This window comes from Lepus europaeus, chromosome 4, assembly GCF_033115175.1.
Source record: "Lepus europaeus isolate LE1 chromosome 4, mLepTim1.pri, whole genome shotgun sequence".
Taxonomy (NCBI): Eukaryota; Metazoa; Chordata; class Mammalia; order Lagomorpha; family Leporidae; genus Lepus; species Lepus europaeus.
Genome location: NC_084830.1, coordinates 89,968,053 through 89,991,376, shown reverse-complemented (window position 1 = coordinate 89,991,376; position 23,324 = coordinate 89,968,053). Strand labels below are relative to the sequence as shown.

General features: G+C 44.9%; 1 protein-coding gene across 1 annotated transcript; it reads left to right on the top strand.

The window, feature by feature from the left end:
• Positions 1-2,620: 2,620 nt before the first annotated feature.
• MRPL15 (mitochondrial ribosomal protein L15) lies at positions 2,621-19,819 on the top strand. The gene is made up of 5 exons (XM_062188496.1): positions 2,621-2,782; positions 3,547-3,701; positions 4,371-4,536; positions 8,106-8,229; positions 13,923-19,819. The coding sequence occupies exons 1-5, from the start codon at positions 2,675-2,677 to the stop codon at positions 14,258-14,260; spliced, it is 891 nt and encodes a 296-aa protein (XP_062044480.1). The 5' UTR covers positions 2,621-2,674; the 3' UTR covers positions 14,261-19,819.
• The last annotated feature ends 3,505 nt before the right edge of the window (positions 19,820-23,324 follow it).

Genomic DNA, 23,324 nt, shown 5'->3' with positions numbered 1-23,324 from the left:
GACAGTGAGAAGGAGAGACAGAAAGAAATGTCTTCCATCCGCTGGTTCACTCCCCAAATGGCTGCAGCAGCCGGAGCTGCACCGATCCGAAGCCAGGAGCCAGGTGCTTCTTCCTGGTCTCCCACGTGGATGCAGGGGCCAAAGCACTTGGACCATTTTCCACTGCTTTCCCAGGCCATAGCAGAGAGCTGGATTGGAAGAGGAGCAGCTGGGACTAGAACAGGTGCGCCCATATGGGATGTCAGCGCCGCAGGCAGAGGATTAACCTACTGCACTATGGCGCCGGCCCCTCCTACTATATTTCAAACAACCTGGGAACTTGACCCCTATTTGATTTTACCCATGTGTGTTCTAACAAGTAGAGTATCTCTTGTGTATAAATATTACTTAAAGAAATGAATGGATTTTTTTCCTTAAGTAGTTATTACTGCTATTTTAACTTTTAAAAAAAGATTTAAACATGAAACAACTGTCCTCCAAAAATACTCTCAGCATCACTATTCATGATTACTTGTTAAGAGTAAGCAGGAACAATCCCTAACAGGATGATGAAATATCAACAGAATATTAAAGAAAAAAAAGGAACACAGCTTTTCCTTTATTAAACTCACTTATAACAAAATTAAAGAAGTTGGTATTTTTTAGAATAATAATGTTAAGTATTTTGCGATGTAGATATTTTATATTATAAAAATATATTTCTATCTTTATTCCCTCATTTTTAAAATATTTTTTTTGAAAGTTATACAGGGGCAGGGCACGGGGTAGAAACAGATATCTTCCATCCACTGGTTTACTACCCAGATGGCTGCAATGGCCAAGGCTGGGCCAGGCTGAAGCCAGGAGCCAGGAGCTCCATACAGGTCTTCCACATGGGTGGCAGAGGCCCTAAAACTTGGGCCATCTTCTGCTATCCCTCCCAGGCCACCAGCAGGGAGCTGGATCAGAAGTGGAGCAGGAGCTGGTGCTGTGGCTTAGTAGGGTAAGCCTTCGCCTGCAGCAATGGCATTCCATATGGTGCTGATTCGTCTCCTGGTTGCTCCTCTTCTGATCTAGCTTTCTGCTTCTGGTCAGCGAAAGCAGGAAGATGGTCCAAGTGCTTGGACTCCTGCATCACGTGGGAGACCCTGAAGAAGCTCCTGGCTTCAGATCAGCTCAGCACTGGCCATTTGGGGAGTGAACCAGCAGATTAAAGACCTCTCTTGTTGTCTCTCCCTCTCTGTCTGCAACTCTACCTCTCAAATAAATAAATTTTTAAAAAAAGAGAGGTGGAGCAGCCAGGACATGAACTGGTACCTATATGGGATGCTGACACGGCAGGCAGTGGCTTTATTTCCTATGCCACATCACTGGCACCCAAACTACTATTTTTAAAACAGAAGGCAAGGTAAATTTGAATCCTGGCTGTGCACTTGCTATGAGATCTTGGTCAAGCCATCTGACCTTGCTAAGCCTTACCTTTTCTGTGAAATGTGATAACATCTACCTCTAGAGAGGTTGGTTACTTAAGTAAATTGAATGTGGGTAACTTAACACTGTTTCTGGCACATGCTAAGCGCTCAGTATGGCCCCTATCATTAAGTGAGTTCCGGATCGGTGCTTGGCCTAGTGGTTCATAGGCCCCACAGCATATATCAGAGTGCCTGCATTCCATATTTACCCCCAGCACCTGAGAACAGCTTCCTGCTAATGCAAACTCTGGGAGGCAGGGGTGACAGTTTCCTGCCACCTATACGGGAGACCCAGACTGAGATCCTTGCCAGCTTTTTTCTCCAACTCCTCCTATCCCTAACACAGTTTCTGGTATTTGGAAAAAGAACCAGCAAATGTGAACTCTCCAGCTTGTCTGTCTCTCAAATATATAAAATTGCATCAGTAACTGTGATGTAGGCAGATATATAGTGATCACAATACAGACTCACGTGGATAAGAATACACAATTTCAATCTGATTCAAGGGATGGTAGTAGGTAGTAGAAGGCTTTTTTTTTTTTTTTTTTTTAATTGGGAAGTAGAGAGCACCCACCTGGTTCCCTCCCTAAACGTGCAAGTGCAGAACCGGGCCAGGGTGGAGCAGGGAACTCGGTCAGGTCTCCTACGTGTGTGGCAGGGGCCCAATCACTTCACCCATCACCGCTGCCTCCCAGGGCCTGCATTGGCGGGAATCAAACTCAGGCCTCAGATATAGGAGGCGGGCATCTCAACCGCCAGGCGTCTTAGTGGCTGGATTTTGGATACTATTTTCAAGTATGACGGTATATAATTACCCAAGTGCGAAGACTGATAATTTACGTACCGCTCGCGCTTTAAAATTGCAGGGTCCACTCTGAGCTCAGAGAAGACATGTGCCTTATACGACACTTGCCTAGAACAAATTATGCAAGGCCAGACAACGACAAAGCACGTCGAACGGGAGTCCGAGGAAAAAACATGATAGCCCCAAATTCGCAGGCTCACATCCACGAAGACTAAAAAAATAAGCAAATAAATACGTGTAAAGAGTAAGGTAGCAGCGCCCAGCTCACAAACTCGCCAGCCACTGCCTGGTCCCGGCCTCGCGGCGCATGCGGCTGCAGCGCGACAGGGGCGGGGCCGCTGCCGTAAAGCAGTGCGCGGGGTCCCCGTGGCTTCTGGGCGGCTGCAGACGCCCTTGGAAGTTCTTGGCCGGGCAGGTTATGGCGGGATCCGTACGGGGCGGTGGGGCCAGGGCCCTGGACCTCCTGCGGGCTTTACCGCGTGTGAGCCTGGCCAACTTAAAACCTAATCCCGGCTCCAGGAAACCGGTAAATGGCTGGTGGCGGGCGGGGAAGCCCCGGGGACCCGGGAGATGTCCGTGGCCTTTCACTTTTGGAGGGTGTTGGGAGTGAATTTAGGGTTACCGAGCCCCTGTGTCCTCCTTAAAACTGCAGAGGAAGGACCAAGGAGCTCCCAGTTCTTAATGAGATTTCTATTTTAAAGCACGAAAATGTTCATTAGGTAGGAGGGGCAAACTCGCACAACTAAAATGATTGTGTCGTTCAAAATTGGATTCAAAATGAAGTGATTTTCCAGTGAATCTTGAGTGGAAAGAGTTGATTGTTGTGCGAGCTGTTTGTTTTGCAACTCACTGAATATAACTGGAAAAGCTGTTAGTTGACATAGCGTCATCGACAGAATTAATTCGTTGCTTTTATGAAGCCACAGGAGTAACATTAGACGGAAAATCTTTTTGTTTCCAAATAATGTATGTAACAATTACATGTTTAGAATTCCAAAATGAAGATTTTTTTGACTATCATTTACATTTGTTGAGGATCTAGGATTTTTTTTTTTTTTTTTTTCCAGTCCTTGTCCCCATCCTATCCTTGGAACTTGCCTTGGATTCAGGAATTAGCTACATCTTCAAAGATACTGATGGGGTGTTTGGATGTTTGCCTTAGGGTGTTAGCTTGCAGTGTTTAGTGGAATGAACAGGTGGCATCACAAGAAAATACACAGTGAAGAGGAGAAGTATATACAGTTTTCTCAAATGCATCTATAAATATAAATTTCTCTTGTTTTCTTGTAGGAGAGACGGCCAAGAGGTCGGAGAAGAGGTAGAAAATGTGGCAGAGGCCATAAAGGAGAAAGACAGAGAGGAACCCGGCCCCGACTAGGCTTTGAGGGAGGCCAGACTCCATTTTACATCCGAATCCCAAAATACGGGTTTAATGAAGGACACAGGTAAGTTTGCTTTACTTTTTAAAGTGTAGACCCCCTCTAATTTCCATTGAGAGTTACCTAAAGAAATAGTTTGGTTAAAGAAAATGAACAAAAAAAAAAAAAACCAGAAAATAGTTTGGTAGAAATTTTAAATTCATTTTGAAGCAAGCTTTTGGTATTGTTTTGTCTGAACTGTTTTTAGTATTGAAAATTGGTCTGGTTTAGTAGAGGACATTGTACTTGGACCTGCAAATGATCATGGTAATGTCTGCTCTCCTATGGCTATGTATAGGATTGGAAATATTTGCAAATACACAGTCTAGGCCATTGTAGTCACCCAATAAATGATAACTACCGTTATTACTTCGAGCTCAACTAATTTATTATTTAAATAAGAGAAATTTGTCGTTTGTGTAAATGAGTGAAGTGCACGGTTAGACAAGTTCTTTTTAGTGGAACAAAAGAAGTACTGGTTTTGTTTTATTACCCTAACTCAATTAATTATGTAAAATGAAGTAAAAGTGAAAGTAAAAGTGAAAATTAAATACGTATATTGTTAACAGGAGGATGTTATTTTGCTAAACCATCAAACATAATGGAAGAAAACACAGGACAAAATTTTGAGTTGATTTAGAGAAGTTACAGGAATATTAATTTGAGTTTTCGAACTGTTACATTCTCATTTTATAGCTTCAGACGCCAGTATCAGCCTCTGAGTCTCAATAGACTGCAGTATCTTATAGATTTGGGACGAGTTGACCCTACGCAACCTATTGACTTAACCCAGCTTGTCAATGGGAGAGGTGTGACCATCCAGCCCCTTAAAAGGGATTACGGTGTCCAGCTGGTAGAGGAGGTAAGACTGGAGTAGGTCTTTCAGTGCTGCATACAAAGGTATTTCCTGAGTGCCATATAATTAACACTTTGCTTTTTTATTTTCACCCCATTTGAGTTGTGTTCATAAACAACCATCACGTAGTTGTTATTAGCCCAGTCTATGGTTTTTTTTTTTTTTTTGGACAGGCAGAGTGGACAGTAGAGGGAGACAGAGAGAAAGGTCTTCCTTTTGCCATTGGTTCACCCTCCAATGGCCGCTGCACCTTGCTGTTCCGATGGCAGGAGCCAGGTGCTTACCCTGGTCTCCCATGGGGTGCAGAGCCCAAGAACTTGGGCCATCCTCCACTGCACTCCCGGGCCACAGCAGAGAGCTGGCCTGGAAGAGGGGCAACCGGGACAGGATCGGTGCCCCGACCGGGACTAGAACCTGGTGTGCCGGCGCCGCAAGGCGGAGGATTAGCCTGTTAAGCCACGGCGCCGGCCAGTCTATGGTTTTGAAAAGCCAGTGGTTCTGCCCTGCTCTTCAGAGTGTCCAAACAGCTTGCTCCCTCACTTCCTTTGGTTGTCTTCTCAAATGTCTACATATGAGAATAGTTTTTTTTTTGACAGCTTTCTGTAAAAGAGTACTTGCTCCATCCCTCCAGACATACTGTTTTATCCTGCTTAGAGCATTTTTCTTTGAGTATAAATGAGCATCTGACCCTTATTACCAAGTTGTACTTTTATTTTTCATTGTTTCCTTGATATGGTACAAGCTCTCTTGAGGGCACTACTTTGATTCATTGATTCATTTTCAGTAGTGGAAATATTTTCTCATGATAGTCCTCAACCTTTGTTTATGGAGGAAAGGAATGGATGAAATCCCACTCCAATTGCAGTAAAGACATTTTCTATTTGTTGTAAGAATTAGCCTGGAGTTCATAATTAAGTTTTTGTACTGTTTCTTCTGTATAGCTGTGTAGATAACTTTGTGTCCACTAGAGGGAAGCATATGTTTTTTGGAAGAATTTTGTAGATTGCTTTGAAAAAGCGAATCTACTGATAAAAGCTTTCTAAATGAAGTAATTTGAAAAAAGAATACCAAATACATGATTAAGCCTTATTTGTCTACCCTAGCTATATTAAAAAAAAAACACATGTACCTTAACATATGGGAAAATCCATGACCTTATGCTTAACTGCGTATCCCACAGTCCTGGAGGATTGTGTCTATTAAACCAGCAAAAACAATCCTGAAAATTCTGCCTGAAGGCAGTGATTGAAGAGTGAGTTATACATCTTTGCAGCTGTGTAAATTGGTTTACCTTTTCTGGATGTCAGATTTTCAGGAAATAGTGCATAGTAACACTGTTTTGGTCCTTTAGTAAAGAATCAACCAATTTGGGAATATATGTTCCCAAGGAAAAGAAAAATGAAAAGAAGCCTGATATAAAGATAGTCCTAAAAATGCCATTTATAATACTGAAGATATTGGAACCTACACCAGTGTCCAAGAAAAGGGAGATGGTTGAGCAGTCTATGGAGTAGAACTTAAAAATTCACATGTAGCATGGCAAGGCCCTTTCCTGGTGAATTAAAAATACATTGGTTATAAAAATGTGTTGTGGTATAGCATGTTAAGCTGCTGCTTGGGTTAGCTACATCCCCCATTGGAGTGCCTGGGATTGAGCCTGCATCTGCTTTTGATCTAGCTTCCTGCTAATGCACCAGGGAGGCAGATGATGCTCAAGTATGTTGGTTCCTGCCGCTCACATAGGAGACTTGGATTGAACTCCTAGCTCCTTGGCTTTGGCTAGGCCCAACCTTGGCTGTTGTGAGCATCTGGGAAGTGAACCAGTAGGTAGATGATATCTCTCTCTCTCTCTCTCTCTCTCACTTTCTCATCACTCCCTTTCAAATAATATATAAAACTTGAAAAAAATGCAAACCAATGTCAAAATGTAAAATATGTGAGAAAGTGTATTTTAGAATTGATGGTGTGTTTTTGAAATACATGAAAAGTTCTTAATTTACAAAAGGAACCAGCCTGGGAGCCGATTTATTTCAGCTACAGTAAATGATTTATATTGCATCAAGAGTGGATTCGTTGTCTTCATTTTATTTTTATTAGAATTTATTTTGAAAGTATGAGAAAATATAGCATATCCTAACTAAATATGACTAAAAACAGAACTTTGAAAAGTTCACTATTATATATTCTAATGTTGAACATTCTAGGGAAAGGTTCACTTTTTTTTCCCCCCTGCTTAAAGGCTTTAATAAAAGTAGGGAATGCTGGCCGGCGCGGTGGCTCAACAGGCTAATCCTCTGCCTAGCGGCGCTGGCACACCAGGTTCTAGCCCTGGTCGGGGCACCGGATTCTGTCCTGGTTGCCCCTCTGCCAGGCCAGCTCTCTGCTGTGGCCCGGGAAGGCAGTGGAGGTTGGCCCAAGTGCTTGGGCCCTGCACCCCATGGGAGACCAGGAGAAGCACCTGGCTCCTGCCTTGGGATCAGCGCGGTGCGCTGGCCGCAGCGCACTGGCCGTGGCAGCCATTGGAGGGTGAACCAACGGCAAAAGGAAGACCTTTCTCTCTGTCTCTCTCTCTCTCACTATCCACTCTGCCTGTCTAAAAAAAAAAAAAAAGTAGGGAATGCAAAGCTAGTATCTGTTGTCTTCTGCCTTTTTCCCTGGAAGGCGCTGACCATGTGGAGCTCAGTGTCAGATGCTCTGTTCTTCCTGTTCCAGCTCACTTCTCCCCCTCATTACCTGTTAGGCTCTTTCCTTACTGACAAAGGGAGAAGGAAAAATTGTTCTCATCTACATCATGCAGCACAGTGTGCTCACAAACACTGTGACTAGAGTGTGCTGGAGTAGAATTCTAGCCTTGTGATCTCAGGTATATTGCTTAACCTGTGCTTCAGCATCCTCATCTGTGAAGCTGGTATGGTAGTGATCCTGTCATGGACTGTGATGACAATAAATAATCCTTTTTTAATGAAGTACCAGGAATGGGTGTCTTCTGAGTACATAAGATGGATGGAAATGTAGTCCTTTGTATTGCCAATGATTGAACTTGGTGAAACAGTATCCTAAATAAAACGTAAAGCAGTATAATACATCACACCTGAAAGCAGAGATACTTATTTACTTATTTTTAAAGATTTACTTATTTGAAAGTCAAAAAGAGTTGCAGAGAAAGAGGGAGAGACAGAAAAATCTTCTATTCCCAAATGACTGCAACAGCTGAGACTGGTCCAGGCTGAAGCCTGGAGCCTTGAACTCTGCCCTGGTCTCCCATGTGGGTGGCAGGGGCCCAAACGCTTGGGCCATCTTCTGCAGCTTTCCTAGGTGTGTTAGCAACCAGCTGGTTTGGAAAGGAACACCTGGGACTTGAATGGGCACACATATGGGATCCTGACATCACAGGCAGCAGTTTAACCCATTGCATCACAATGCTGGCCCCTAAAGCAGAGATATTTAAAATAGAAATTAATTGTTATATCATAGGTACTTTGGAGGGAAAACACGGTTTAGAAAGGAAGTCTGCTGTCATTTGTTTACTTTTGGCTACTGTATTTACTAACAGACTCTGTTTGGACACCATGTAGGGTGCTGACACCTTCAAGGCAAAAGTTAATATTGAAGTACAGATGGCTTCAGAGCTAGCCATTGCTGCAGTTGAGAAGAACGGCGGTGTTGTCACTACAGCCTTCTATGACCCAAGAAGTCTGGGTAAGCTTGCTGTGTGGTCGTTTTCTTCTTTCCCTCTTTGTCTCATATTGCCTGCTGCTTTTGAATTAGTTGGTGAAGAGTCAACCTTGGTAGTTGTTGTTTGGGCTGCATGTATCTTGTGGGCTATTATGATGTAATGAGTAAAGTGTGTTGCTGACTGATGGGCCAAGGGGCAAAGAGCCTCTGGTCCCCTCCTCTGCTCTCCAGATTCTGTCTGGCACCTCCTCCTCAATACCTCATAGGGATCTCAAGCCTAGTGTTTCTGGGGTTTCTTTTTTCTCTTTCATCTCCATGTGTTCTTGCACACTAAGTAAATGGAGTAAATGACAATGCCATCTTTTTTTTTTTTTTTAATTAATTTATTTATTTCAAAGTCAGAGTTTCACAGAGAGAGAAGGAGGGGCAAAGAGAGAGAGAGAGAGGTCTTCCATCCTCTGATTCATTCCCCAATTGGCTGAAATGGCCAGAGCTGTGCCGATCTAAAGCCAAGAGCCAGGAGCTTCCTCTGGGTCTTCACACATGGGTGCAGGGGCCCAAGGACCTGGGCCATCTTCTGCTGCTTTCCTAGGCCATAGCTGAGAGTTGGATAGGAAATGGAGCTGCTGGAACTCGAACCAGTGCCCGTATGGGATGCTGGCACTGTAGGCAGCGGCTTTACGCGCTATGCCACAGTGCCAGCCCCAACAATGACATCTTTCTGCAGTGGCTTTACCTACTATGCCACAGTGCTGGCCCCAACAATGCTATTTTTCTGGTCTTACACCAAAATGTAGAATCCTCTGGACTCTTTTCTTTTATACCCTATACATCCTGTGAGTTCTGTCTTCAGCCTGTCCATGATCCTCCTGCCTCTCCAGCTGCTGCCTTCCCCCATCCTCTGGCCTGGATGGCTGTGCTCTCTTCTAGCTGGACTCTGCTGCCACCCCTGGGTACAGTGAAGTCACACAGCACAGGGCTTCTTCTAAGGCATGGACTGTCACTCCTCTGCACAGAACCTCCAGTGGTGTTCATGCCATTCTATGACGCTGGTTGTAATCTGCACCACCTGCTACCCCTCCTAATGTTCCCTCTGCTTGTTCAGTTCTGTCATTGGCCCTGTCAGTTCAGTCATTGGCTGCCTGTCCTGGCCTTTCTCCTTCCACCTTCAGGCCTCTGAACCTGCTGTTCCCTCTGCCTGGAGACTGTTCACCTGGAATCTTCATGACTCTGAGGCCCATTCTCTTTGCTTATTAGGGAGATCGTCCCCGCCTCTGCTAAACAGAAGAGCACACATAGACACACAAGTCTACACACACACACACACACACAGTCATGTCCTGTCCCCTTGCCCTGTATGTTGTTTGTCCATGGCAGTTGTCAGAAGCTGAGAAAAGTATGATATTATTTCTCTGACTCCTGTTTGTTGTCTTTCCCGTCTTATGATGATTGGGGCCTTTTTTCACTGCTCTATCTCTAGCATGGTGCGCAGTTCCTGATGTGTAGTAGAGACTCATTTAAAATTTGTTGAATGAATGAACTGGACTTTTGTAAGCGACAGAGGTGAAAATCACATGTCACTTGTTGGCTAAATGCTTTTTAAAGATTTATATATTTACTTGAGATGCAGAGTCACAGAGACAGGAAGAGACAGGGAGGGAGTTTTCCATTCACTGGTTCACTCCCCAGATGGCTGCAACGGCTAGAGCTGGGCCAATCAGAAGCCATAAGCCAAGAACTTTTTCCAGGTCTCCCACATGAGTGTAGGAGGGCAGGCACTTGGACCATCTTCTACTGCTTTACCAGGCCATCAGCAGGGAGCTAGATCAGATGAGGAACAGCAGGGAGGTAGATGAGAAGTGGAGCAGCCAGGACTTGAACCAGCACCCATATGGGATGCTGTTGCTGCAGGTGGATGCTAACCTACTACAGTACAGTGCCAGCCCCTGGCTAAATGCTTTTACAAGGTCTTGGGTGCTTTTACATTCAAATGGAAATTAAACATTTCTTAATCATATTGCTCAATTGAAAATTTTTTAACGTCAATATATAAAAAGGGAAAAAGCAATATATTCATATTTTCTGAATGTCAGGAGTTTGAAACAAATATATACCATTTCATTTCCCTCATAGTTGAGAGCTTTGTAGAAATATTCACCACCAAGGAGTTTTTCTTTCTTTGGTCCATCACTGATCATTTTCAGTGAGTTGCTTCAGAAACGAAAATGAATGTTTTTCTGTAAAACAGTCACTAGTCTTTTTGAAGGCCTTGTGGCATAGAGTATTTTTCAAGTCATTGTCACTAGAGTTTGGTGGTGGTGGTTGAACAGCAGCAGCCAGATGCCACCCGAGGTCATGAACTGGAGTCCTGGGTGGATTCATCACCCTAAGATACTTGGGCTTGGTCCCCTGGGGAGCGCTGCTGTCGTCCTGAGAGCTGTTCTTTTAAAAGCAGTAAAACAAGCCTTATCATAGGCTGACCACTGAGTTGTAATTTCATATCAGAATAATTTACTTGCTTGTACTTTACTTTTCTAAGTTATGGAAGAAATTTTTAAAATGCATTTATTTATTTGGAAGGGAGACAGAGACAGAGAGAGATCTATTGTCTGCTGGTTCAATTCCTGCAACTGCTGCGGCTGGGCCAGGATAATGAAGCCTGGAGCCAGGAGCTCAATCTGGGTCTCCTGCATGCTGCAACCAGGGTCTGCATCAGATAGAGCACGAATTGGGAGTGGAGTCTGGATCAATACAAGGGTCAGACACTCTGATACAGGATCAGGCATCCTGAGCTTTTTTAACCACTATACCAGATACCCACCCCAGAATAAATGTTTAGTGCAGATTTTTCTTTTCTATCTGTGAGGGCTATTTTCAGAGTAAGAGTTATTTCTCTTGTGTGAACCCTGCAGAAGCAAGTTTATTCAGTCACATTTTTAAATGTTTAGAATAAATATTTTGTTTTTGAGGTTTGCTACCTATTTTAATGAGAATACTTTCTTTATAGCAGTCATTGCTTTATTTATTCAGCATGTATGTGGGATTCGGTAGCCAGAAGCACATTTCCCCCAACTTACTGGAATGAGTGTCTATAATATCCAGTGTGTTTTGGACCTAACCAAATTTGGAGTGGGGAGCCTGTGCCATTTATTTGGTGGCTGTGGAATAAAACACACAAAGCTGTACTTTATGAAGCACTTTAGTAAAGCCACAAAGTTCTTTCTTAAATTTGTTTGATGATAATTTCTTTCCTTTTCAAAAATATTTATTTGAAAGGCAGAGAGAGGGGAGAGATCTTCCTTCCACTGATTCACTCCCCAAATGGCTGCCAGGGCTGGGCCAGGCCTGAAGCCAGGATCCTGGAATTCTATCTGGGTCTCCCACATGGGTGCAGAGCCTCAAGGACTCAAGCCATCTTTTGCTGCTTTCACAGGCACAGTAGCAGGATTGGAAGTGGTGCAGCTGAGACTTGAACTGGCACACATCTGCTGGTGTTGCAGGTGGCAGCTTAACATGCTGCTCCACAGTGCTGACCCTAGTGATAATCTCTTACTGAGTCAAGAACTCAAATGTTTAATTGTCCTGTTAGAGGTGAAGTCTGTAGGATCCTTCATCCAGAGCATCAGTTGGCTTTGCATGGTTTTGCTTTTGTCATTCTAGGTTTGATCCTAGCAGGCAGCTCCAGTTCTCATTTCTTTGGGTGGCATTTTCTCATTTGTCCTATGTTGGGAATACTGCTCAAAAATGAGAGATATTAGAATAACTGTCAGCCTCTTGCATTTATCAATTATTTAGTCCGAGGTTTGTTTGCCAGACACTGTTCAAGGGGTTAGAGAGACACTGGTTCAAGGGGTTAGAGAGACACTGGTTAGAGTCAGGAGGCCTTCCAACACAGAGCTTATATTTTGATGGTGAGCATTAATATTTACTTTATTCAATACTGGGGTACTGTGCATGTGTGAATGGATTATGTGGATTAAATCAGGTAGAATTCATAACAGCCTTGTGAATGTATATATTGTTATAGTAAAGTTCTCAGTAAGTTTTTTTTTTTTTTTGACAGGCAGAGTGGATAGTGAGAGAGAGAGAGACAGAGAGAAAGGTCTTCCTTTTTGCCGTTGGTTCACCCTCCAGTGGCCGCCGCGGCCAGCGGATCTCGCTGATCCGGAGCCAGGAGCCAGGTGCTTCTCCTGGTCTCCCATGCAGGTGCAGGGCCCAAGGACTTGGGCCATCCTCCACTGCCTTCCCGGGCCATAGCAGAGAGCTGGCCTGGAAGAGGGGCAACTGGGATAGAATCCTGTGCCACAACCAGGACTAGAACCCGGTGTGCCGGCGCCGCAAGGCGGAGGATTAGCCTGTTAAGCCATGGCTTAAGTTCTTTAATAGCCTTTTGACTTTGTTTAATGCTTCCTGCTGTGCGTAAGATTGTATTATTTAAAGCACTAGTAGAGCATCACCATATTTATAGTTATCTATTTGTGTTCTAAACTAATTAGCAGCCTTGTGGCATTGGTGGTATTTTGTGCATAGGCCTTTTCTTACTACTTCACCTTCAGAACATGTTTCAGGTATTTTTTTTTTTTTTTGACAGGCAGAGTGGACAGTAGAGGGAGATAGAGAGAAAGGTCTTCCTTTTTGTCGTTGGTTCACCCTCCAATGGCCGCCGCGGTAGGCGCGCTGCGGCCGGCGCACTGCGCTGTTCCGATGGCAGGAGCCAGGTACTTATCCTGGTCTCCCATGGGGTGCAGAGCCCAAGAACTTGGGCCATCCTCCACTGCACTCCCTGGCCACAGCAGAGAGCTGGCCTGGAAGAGGGGCAACCGGGACAGGATCCGGTGCCCCGACCGGGACTAGAACCCGGTGTGCCAGCGCTGCAAGGCGGAGGATTAGCCTGTTAAGCCATGGCGCCGGCCCTGTTTCAGGTATTTTTAAAATACCTGAAAAACCAGGATTCGGCAGCATTCCTCTGTTCGTTGGTATCACTAAGATATCTTCACCTGCTCTTTGGTTAAGAGATTTCATTTTTGTAATACTATTTTTTCAGAAATCGTAATGATTCTTCCTAATATGTAATGGTAAGATCCAAGTGAAGATTTAAAAAGTCTTCATGGGGACTGGAGTCCTGGTGTAGCAGGTTAAACTCCTGCTTTTGACACCAGCATTCCATTTTTAACCACTGGTTTGAGTCCAGGCTGCTCTTTTTTTTTTTTTTTTTTTAATTTTTTGACAGGTAGAGTTACAGAGAGAGAGAGGGAGAAAGAGAGAGAAAGGTCTTCCATCTGCTGGTTCACTCCCCAAATGGCTGCAATGGCCAGAGCTGGGCCAATCAGAAACCAGGAGCCAGGAGTTTCTTCTGGGTCTCCCACTTGGGTGCAGGGGCCCAAGCACATGGCCATCCTCTGCTGCTTTTTCAGGCCATAAGCAGAGCTCTGCTTTTGATCCAGCTCCTTGCTAATGTGTTTGGGAAGGCAGCATTGGAAGTGCTTGGACCCTGCCACCCATGTGGGAGACCAAGATGGAGTTCTGAGCTTCTGGCTTTGGCCTGGCCCAACTCTGGCTATTGTGGGCATCTGGGTTGTGAACCAGTGGATGGGAGATCTCTCTGTTGCTCTGCCTTTCGATAATATGAAAGTAAATAAATGAACATTAGAAAATTTATAATAGTCATTAAGTATAGAGCCAATATTTATGTGACTGTTTTTGTTTTTTTTTTTTAGAAATTCTGTGCAAACCTGTTCCATTCTTTCTGCGTGGACAGCCCATCCCAAAGCGAATGCTTCCACCTGAAGCACTGGTGCCTTACTACACTGATGCCAAAAACCGTGGTTATCTGGCAGATCCTGCCAAATTTCCTGAAGCAAGACTTGAACTCGCCAGGAAGTACGGCTATATTTTACCTGATATTACTAAAGATGAACTCTTCAAAATGCTCAGTACTCGAAAGGATCCAAGGCAGATTTTCTTTGGTCTTGCCCCAGGATGGGTGGTAAATATGGCAGATAAGAAAATCCTGAAACCTACAGATGAGAATCTCCTTAAATACTATAGTTCATGAATTCCAGAAGAGACCAAACCATAAAGATTTCTCATTGCATTTTCCTAATATATAATTCTTGAGATGTTGATGTCAGTTTTCAGTACAATCATCTGTTTTTTCATTTTCACCTAAAATTAAAATAAAACTTCAGGAAGCAGGGACTGCATGGAGGAACTGGGTTTGTGTGATCTGTTTCAAAGTTGCAAACCCCTTGGTGGTCTATTGAAGGAAGATTGTAACCATTTTTTTTAAAAGATTTATTTATTTATTTATTTATTTATTTATTTATTTATTTATTTATTTGAAAGTCAGAGTTACACAGAGAGAGGAGAGGCAGAGAGAGAAGTCTTCCATCCACTGGTTCACTCCCCAGTTGGCTAATCCAAAAGCCAGGAGCCAGGAACCTCTTCTGGGTCTCCCACATGGGCGCAGGGGCCCAAGTACTTGGGCCATTTATACTGCTTTCCCAGGCCATAGCAGAAAGCTGGATTAGAAGTGGAGCAGCCGGGGCTCAAATTGGTGCCCATAAGGGATGCAGGCACTGCAGGCGGCAGCTTTACCCACAACGCCACAGCACTTGCCCCCATTTTTTTTTTTTTTTTTAAGATTTATTTATTCAAAGAGTTACATAGAGGGTGAGGCAGAGGCATAGAGAGAGGTCTTCCATCCATTGATTCACTCTCCAAATGTTTGTAACTGCCAGGGCTGGACCATGCCGAAGCCAAGAGCCAAGAGCTTCATCTGGGTCTCCCACGTGGGTGCAGGGGCTCAAGGACTGGGGCCATCTTTTGCTGTTTTCCCAGGCTCATTAGCAGGGAATTTGTCCAGAAGTAGAGCAGCTGGGACTTGAATCAGTGCTCATATGGATGCTAGCACTACAGGCAGCACCTTCACCTGCTACACCACAGCCGGCCCTAGATTGTAACCATTTTGGACCATAAGACTTATGATCTTTTCCCTCTGGACTTCCTCTTATTGTTTCTATTTATTTATTTGTTTGTTTGTTTTTTGAGAGAGAGAGAGAGAGAAAGGTCTTCCTTCCATCCTTCCATTGGTTCACCCCCCAAATGGCTGCTACCACCGGTGCTGCGCTGATCCGAAGTCAGGAGCCAGGTGCTTCTTCCTGGTCTCCCACGTGGGTACAGGCGCCCAAGCACTTGGGCCACAGCGGAGAGCTGAACTGGAAGAGGAGCAACTGGGACTAGAACCCTGTGCCCATATGGGATGCTGGCGCTGCAGGCGGAGGATTAGCCAAGTGAGCCATGGTGCTGGCCCCTCCTCTTATTGTTGCAAGTCAGAATGAAGCCACAGTAGAATGGGACTGAACTGTAGGTGCAGCCAAAGTTGGACAGATTCACATGAGCCTTGGGCATCAGGATGGCAAAGGCTCAGCCTCTAAGAAGATCAGAGGATATGAGAGGAAGGTTTCAGGTTGTGAATAGCTTCCAGGTAGCACATTTGCAAGCAACATCGGAGGTTAGAGAAACAAATTTCAAGTGAATTCATTTTCTTAACTCTGATTAGACAATAACCAAACCAGTATCATTTTTTCTTGAAAGATAAGTGTTCTGATTCAAACTCATGTAAGTTTACTTATTTCAGACATTGTAGACCTTTGCATTTCAGTCATTTCAAAGAATCTTGGAAAAATTGATGATCATTTAAGCCGTAGCAACAATTGGAAATGTGAAAATTAAACTCAGTTCATGTGGAAGATTTGGCAGTTAAGCTTAATTAAAGATTGATCTTGAATAATTGATGATAATTCTGCCACAGTAGAAATGATTCCTAGTTGTGTATTTTCTTAAAAATTTAAAGGCCTAAATAGATTGGTATTTAGCCTTTTTTATTTTTTTAAAAAAAGTATTTATTTGAAAGAGTTACAGAGAGGCAGAGACAGAGAGAGGTCTTCCCTCCGCTAGTTCACTCCCCAAATGGCCACAATAGTGGGAGTTGAGCCAATCTGAAGCCAGGAGCCAGGAGCCAGAAGCTGCAAAAAGAGAGAGAGGTCCTCCTTTTTTTAAAAAAGTTATTATTTATTTGAAAGAGTTACACAGAGAGAGGAGAGGCAGAGCGAGAGGTCTTTATCCGCTGGTTCACTCCCCTATTGGCTGTAATGGCTGGAGCTGCGCTGACCTGAAGCCAGGAGCCAGAAGCTTCCTCTGGGTCTCCCATGCGGGTGCAGGGTCCCAAGGACTTGGGCCATCTTCTGCTGCCTTCCCAGGCCATTGCAGAGAGCTAGATCAGAAGTGGAGCAGCGCCCATACAGGATGATGGCACTGTAGGTGGCAGCTTTACCTGCTATGCCACGGTGCTGGCCTCAGGAGTGTACTTTTGAGGGTCCCTACGTGCCCCTCTCTGGCCTCTCCAAGTAGAAGGACTAAGCTACTCTGACAACACTCATGGAAGGAAAAAGAGTTAAACATAAGACTTGCTTGACTTGGTTGTCTTAGGTGACCTATAGGTGAAAGGAAATCGAGGCCGGCGCCGTGGCTCAGTAGGCTAATCCTCCGCCTTGTGGCGCCGGCACACCGGGTTCTAGTCCCGGTCGGGGCACCGGATCCTGTCCCGGTTGCCCCTCTTCCAGGCCAGCTCTCTGCTGTGGCCAGGGAGTGCAGTGGAGGATGGCCCAAGTTCTTGGGCTCTGCACCCCATGGGAGACCAGGATAAGCACCTGGCTCCTGCCATCGGAACAGTGCGGTGCGCCGGCTGCTGTCAAAAATTAAAAAAAGAAAAGAAAAGAAAGGAAATCGAGATAGAATAATAAAGAGAAGAAGGAAAAGAGGAGATAGATATGTTAGGTGTCTTGCTCAGACAGTACTTAGGGAGCCTGGGCTTAGTCACCAACAGCTGTATCCCAGTCTTCATGTTGTAATCATGTAGCTCATTCTTGGCCAAAATAGGCATGTTCAACACAACCCATCCATTGTGTTTAATAAAGGTAATCCTTAAATGACTGGGGAGCAGGAGACAGGTTTATTTTAACTTCAATCATCTGGACTGTAAGGTACTGGCGTCTGGTTGTACTCATGTCATTAACAAGGGTTTTGTAGGACAGAGTACCTTGGTAGATGGTAACTTCATGACTTTGATGTTTTTATTATTTTTTAAAGATTTATTTATTTTGAAAGTCTGTTACAGAGAGGGAGTGACACAGTGAGATATCTTCCATCCACAGATAATTCACTCCCCAGATGGCAACAGTGACTAGCACTAGGCCAGGCCAAAGCCAGGAGCCAAGAGTTCCATGTGGGTCTTGCAAGTGAGCGGCAGGGGTCCAAACACTTTGGCCATCCTCCGCTGCTTTTCCCAAGCCATTAGCAGGGAGCTGGATCATAAGTAAAGGAGACAGGATATGAACTGGCACAAATATAGTATGCCAGAGCTCAGATGGTGGCCCAACCCACTATACTGCAATGCTGCCCATCCTCCTCCCCTCCTGTTTTAAAAGATTTATTTATGTATCTGAGAGGCAGAGTTACAGAGAGAGAGAGAGAGATGTCTTCTGTTGGCTGGCTCACTCCCCAAATGGCCACAATGGCCAGAGTTGGGATGACCTGAAGCCAGGAACCAGGAGCTTCCTTAAGGTCCCCCACATGGATACAGGGACCCAAGCACTTTGGCCTTCTTCACTGCTTTCTCAGGCCATTAGCAGAGAGCTGGATCAGAATAAGAGCAGCCAGGACATGAACAGGGATGGGATGCTGGCACTGCAGCGGATACTTAACCTACTACACCACAGTGCTGGCCCCAGACCCTTTATCTTTTTAAATAAATATGTATTTAAAAGGTAGAGAGCACTCTTCTATCCACTGATTCACTTCCAAATGCAACAGTTAGGGCTGGGCTAGGCTGGAGCTGAAGCCAGAAGCCCAGAAGTCAACTGGGGACTCCCACATGCATGGCAGGGACCCAAGTATTTGAACGATCACTTGCTGCCTCCCACAATGTACATTAGCAGGAAGCTGAAATCAGGTGCGTAGTTGGGACTTGAACCGAGGCACTCCAATATGCCATTCAGATGTCCCAAGCAATGGTTAAGTGCTGTGCCAAATGGTTATACCCTAGTAGCTTTATCTTGTGAAGACTTAACATCATTTGGAACTCTAAGTATAAAAGCAAGAGGGCTTAAGTCTAGATCTTAGTTCTTTCTTGGTATGTGGTATCAGCTATTCTCAGTTTACCTGGCCAGTGTGTTTCTAAGGCAAAAATTTGAGCTAATATGCATATTAAAAGTTTCACTATGAGACATAGTTGTGGTATAGTGGGTTAAGCCTATGCCTTCCATGCCAGCATCCTATATGGTAGCCAGTTCAAATCCTGGCTGCTCAACTCTAATTCAGCTCCCTGCTAATGTGTCTGGGAAAAGTAGTGAAAGTTAGCCCAAGTACTTGGACCCCTGCCACTTGTGTAAGAGACCTGGATAAACTTCCTGGCTCCTGGCTTCAGCCTGGCTCAGCCCTGGCCATTGCAGCCATTTGGGAAGTGAACCAGCAGATGCAAGATCTTTCTATAATTCTGCCTCTCACATAAAATTTTTAAAATTTTAAAGGTTTATTTATTTATTTGAGACAGAAGTCTTCTATCTGCTGGTTCACTTCCTAGATGGCCACAAAGGCTGGAACAGAGCCAAGTTGATCCAGAGCCAGGAGCCAGGAACTTCTTCCGGGTCTCCCACAGGGGTGCAGGAACCCAGCACTTGGGCCATCTTCCACTGCTTTCCTAGGCCATAAGCAGAAAGCTGGACCAGAAGAGGAGTAGCCAGGACATGAACCGGTATCCATAATGGGATGCTGGTACCTCAGGTGGAGGCTTAGCCTACTATGCCACAGCAATGGCCCTATATATATTTTTAAGATTTACTTATTTGAAAGGTATGGTTACAGAGAGAGAGAGAAAGAGAGAGAGAGAGAAATCTTCCATCTTCTGGTTCACTTCCCAAATGGCCGCAGTGGCCAGAGCTGAGCTGGTCTGAAGCCAGGAGCCAGAAGCTTCTGGGTCTCCCATGTGGGTTCAGGGGATCAAGCATTAGGGCCAGCCTCTGCTGCTTTCCCAGGCACTTTTTTAGAGGGCTAGATCAGAAGTAGAGCAGCTGGGACTCAAACTGGAGTACATATGAGATGCCAGTGCTGCAGATGGCTTTTTCCATAATATGCATTTTCTGTGAACTCTCTGAAAATCTCTTGTACGCATGGATTTCAAAGTGGTTATGCACCATAAATAAACATATCTTCATTCCATTTCCATGAACTTGTTGATGTGCCTTCATATGTCTTTATAACTGGACACTGTGTCTGCCTTTCGCCTCTGCTGCCTCCAATCCCCTTGGTGATGTTGGCCTCTGGCAAACCCTGTGCACTGTAGCTCTGTCCCATTGGAAAGACGATTCCTTCCTCCTCTTTGAAGAGGCTCTCCTTCTTTTGCCTGGATTTTACTGCTGAGTCATGTTCCTTTATAATGATGTACTACAGTTTGCTCAATTTACATTCCGTTTTTTCTCATTATTACTAAACCACATAATTGTAATTTTGGACTTATCCATGTCAGTGTATGTTTAAATAATGCATATTTTCTTGATGAGTATGTGTTCTGTTAAACACTTCTTAAAAAATGATTTATTTATTTGAAAGGCAGAGTGACAGAGAGTGAGCTTCTGTCCATTGGTTCACTTCCCAAATTGCCATAACCCCTTCAGCTGGGCCTAATCAAAGCCAGGAGCCTGGAAACTACTACAAAACTACAGTAATCAAGACTGTAAGGGGGCCAGCATTTTGGTGCAGCAGCTTAAGCTACTATGTGCTACGCTTCAGCTAAGGTTATGGTGCTCACTGGGAGGGAATGGGCCATGAATGAAGTCAAGATTGAAACCAGGCATCTTGGGGAAGCAGCAGCAGCAAATGAAAGAGAATAGAACAGCAATGCAGCCAAGAGTGCACCTGCCATCCAGGGTGGTGCTGCCCTGGGAGACAGCAGTGTAGTTGCACAGAAAAGCCAGTTCCACATGTGCCTGATGCCCAACACATCCCTCCCATGCCCTTACCAGTGAGAGTGCTTTGGCTGGGTTACTTAACAGAGGGGATCCAAAACAAAGACATCTCTGAACATGTTGGATGTTGGACAAGGGGGGAGCCTGGGATCATGTCATGTGTGGTGGTGCTGCTTCATCTCCCTTGGGCACCCATGGGCCCTGTTGCCTGTTCTAGGAACCCTATAGGAGTGGAGGCTGGGTCACCCCTAGGCATGATCTAGAAAGGAGCCACTGCTAATCTTTGAGGGAGGCTTTGGACATTGAATCAAAGACAAACTATAGGTCCGGTTTTTTGCACAGTTGTTAATGCACCACCTGGGATGTCCAACATCCCACATAGGAGTGCTTGATTCAAGTCCCAACAACTTCTGATCCAGATCTCTGCTAATGTATCCTGGGTTGTAGCAGGTGATTGCTCAAGCACTTGGAACCTGCTTCCTACATGAGAGACCCAGATGGAGTTCCAGGCTCTTGGCTTTGACTTGGCCCAGCCACAGCTGTTGTGAGTATTTGGGGACTGAACTGGCAGATGTAGGATCTCTCTCTGAAATAAAAGGGAAGAAAACAATTATAAACTGTATATTGCCTAGAACAGACCCCAATTCATACAGAAATGGTCAAAATCAAGATACAGATGGGAAGCTCAGCTCACACACATGTAGGAGATGGGTGATTGTCAGCCACAGCCCACACTGGCCTGCGCATTGACCCAAAGGGGAGCTGAGGCCTGGGAAAGGCAGCAGGCAGGAGTGACTCTGCAAGGACAGCTGCCTACTCCACCTACAACTCCATCAGTTGTTGTTATCTTTCTCCAGAAGGCCTAGGAAGAAAAACTCAGGCCCTCCACAGTGGTGAGAAAGAACACTCACACAGCAGCCTAAGCCTAATGAGGCTATCAAGTCCTGTTTTATAAAAAAGAGAGGAGCTTGTTAGACACCCAAGAGAATAATTATGTGAATGGGGAACATAAGTCAAAGTCATCAGCTAGGTGGCAGGGAGCACCAGTGTACAGGTAAGAATATGGATTATTGGGGCCTGGCATCATGGCACAGCAGGTTTAGCAGCGCATAGCAGAGCTTTGATTTGATTCCTGGCTGCTCTGCTTCTGATCCAGTACCCTGATGATGCACTTGGGAAATCAGTGGAAGGTGGCTCAGGTTCTTGAGCCTGTGCCACCTATGTAGGAGACCAGGATGGATTTCCAGGCTTCTGGTTTTGGTCTAGCCCAGCCTGGCTGTTGTTGGCATTTGAGAAGTGAACCAGAGGATGGAAGATTTCTCCCTCCCTCTGTGTCTCTCTAACTCTGCCTTCCAGATATGGACCGCTTTAAAGCTCCTCAGAAGAGCTAAAGCTCACCTCCAGCTTTGGCTGGTTTTAAACTCGTCAGTTTTTCTCACATACAGGCAATGACACTGGTAGTTTTTGCAATGACAGCCTGTGTGTGGGAATCCATGGTGCTGTTGGGGCACTTAGAATAAATCAAGGAGTGGAGAGTGGCATTTGGAAAAGGAGACTTGAAGTTTTGCCTTTGGTGATTTCCACGTACATTTTGGCAGCATTGTTTCAGAGTGCAGCTCTGTGCTGGTTTCCCCTTTCCCCTTGGCACACACTATCCCAAACCTGCATGGATCGTAGGTGTCCCAAGATAGAACAGCTCCTACTGTTGTGCACTTACCTGTCTGGTGTCTCTCTTTACTGATTCTTCCAAAATGTAGCTTTTTGGAATGATTGTTTGAAAAAGTCTGGCATGTCAGGTCTCCCATAGGGCCATGTGGCTGAGAAATCAGGTTGCCAGGGAGTGAGCAAGACTCCACCCCAGTCTGAGCATCTTGAAAGGTGTGTCAGGGCTTTTAAGGGTCTTCTGCTCATTTCACACAGAACTGTGAACTGGCTTGCTGTTTGCTTTATAAAATCCATGGGCTCTCTTAAAGTCCTTTTCAGGTCAGCTTTTTCTTCCATGATTTTCATGATGACACTGATATGCTCAGTACCACTAGACAAATTCACTTTCAAAAAAGATAATCTCTTCACAAAGGTTCTATTTCTTCCTCTGGCTATTTGGTGTCAAGATGACAAGTGGCTAGTAGGTGTGGGGTGTGTGTAGGAAGTCTCCTATGTGGTCACACTGAGAATGTTTATTGTAGAAAGGGAACTTTTGCCCTGAGAAGTCACCTCCTCCGAGCCACCAGTAGCGCTCTGATATTCTATCACAGGAAATGCCTGGTGGTCCACAAAGGCAATCTTCTGTGTACAGCTGCAGAGGGAGAAAATACTCGCTGAATGTGACAGTGAGGTCTGGGGACTGGTGCTTCGGGCTGGCTCAGCACCTGGGCTCTGTGACATACAGACTGGGGGGCTCTGTGAACAATGTCAAGATTATTCAAGGAACAAAGGTCAACTGACCTCTCATGGTTATATATTTAATGCAGAGAAGGAGAAGTGAGAGGATGTCCCTCTTTTGTGTTCCTACACGGTAGCTGGGAATTACATTTAGATTTGGGTTTTTAAGCTGTGTATTCCTCCTCTTCTTCCCCCCGCATCATACCTAGCACTTGATATTAATTATCAAAACCTCAGCTTCAGAGTTTGGATATTTATTGAAAGGCAGGATTAAAGAGAGGGCTACACATACATACACACACACACAAAATCTTCCACCTGCTGGTTCACTATTCAAATGGTCACAACAGCCAGCCCTGGGCCAGGCCAAAGCCAGAACACAGAATTCCATCTGAGATCCTGACATGGATGACAGAACCCAAGAACTTGGACCATCTTTGCTGCTTTCCTAGGCACATTAGCAGGGAACTGGATTGGAAGTAGAGTAGCCAGGACTCGAACTGGCACTCAGATATGGGATGCCAGTGTCTCAAGCAGTAGCTTAACCTGCTGTGCCATAACACTGTCTCCAAGTTTGGATAATTTTCAAAGCTACCAGGTTTGAATGAAAAATGTCTTATATCAGTGATTTCACTAAAAGCAGTAATATGCTCCCAATACTTTACAGTGGCAACATTCTTTAACTCTCTGGGCCTCATCTATACATAAAGGAAT

Excerpts from the sequence above, each read along its gene's own strand:
- MRPL15 (XM_062188496.1), top strand. The coding sequence starts at position 2,675 with ATGGCGGGATCCGTACGGGGCGGTGGGGCCAGGGCCCTGGACCTCCTG. Across the intron at positions 2,783-3,546 it reads ATCCCGGCTCCAGGAAACCG|GAGAGACGGCCAAGAGGTCG; the intron begins GTAAATGGCTGG and ends GTTTTCTTGTAG. Across the intron at positions 3,702-4,370 it reads GGGTTTAATGAAGGACACAG|CTTCAGACGCCAGTATCAGC; the intron begins GTAAGTTTGCTT and ends CTCATTTTATAG.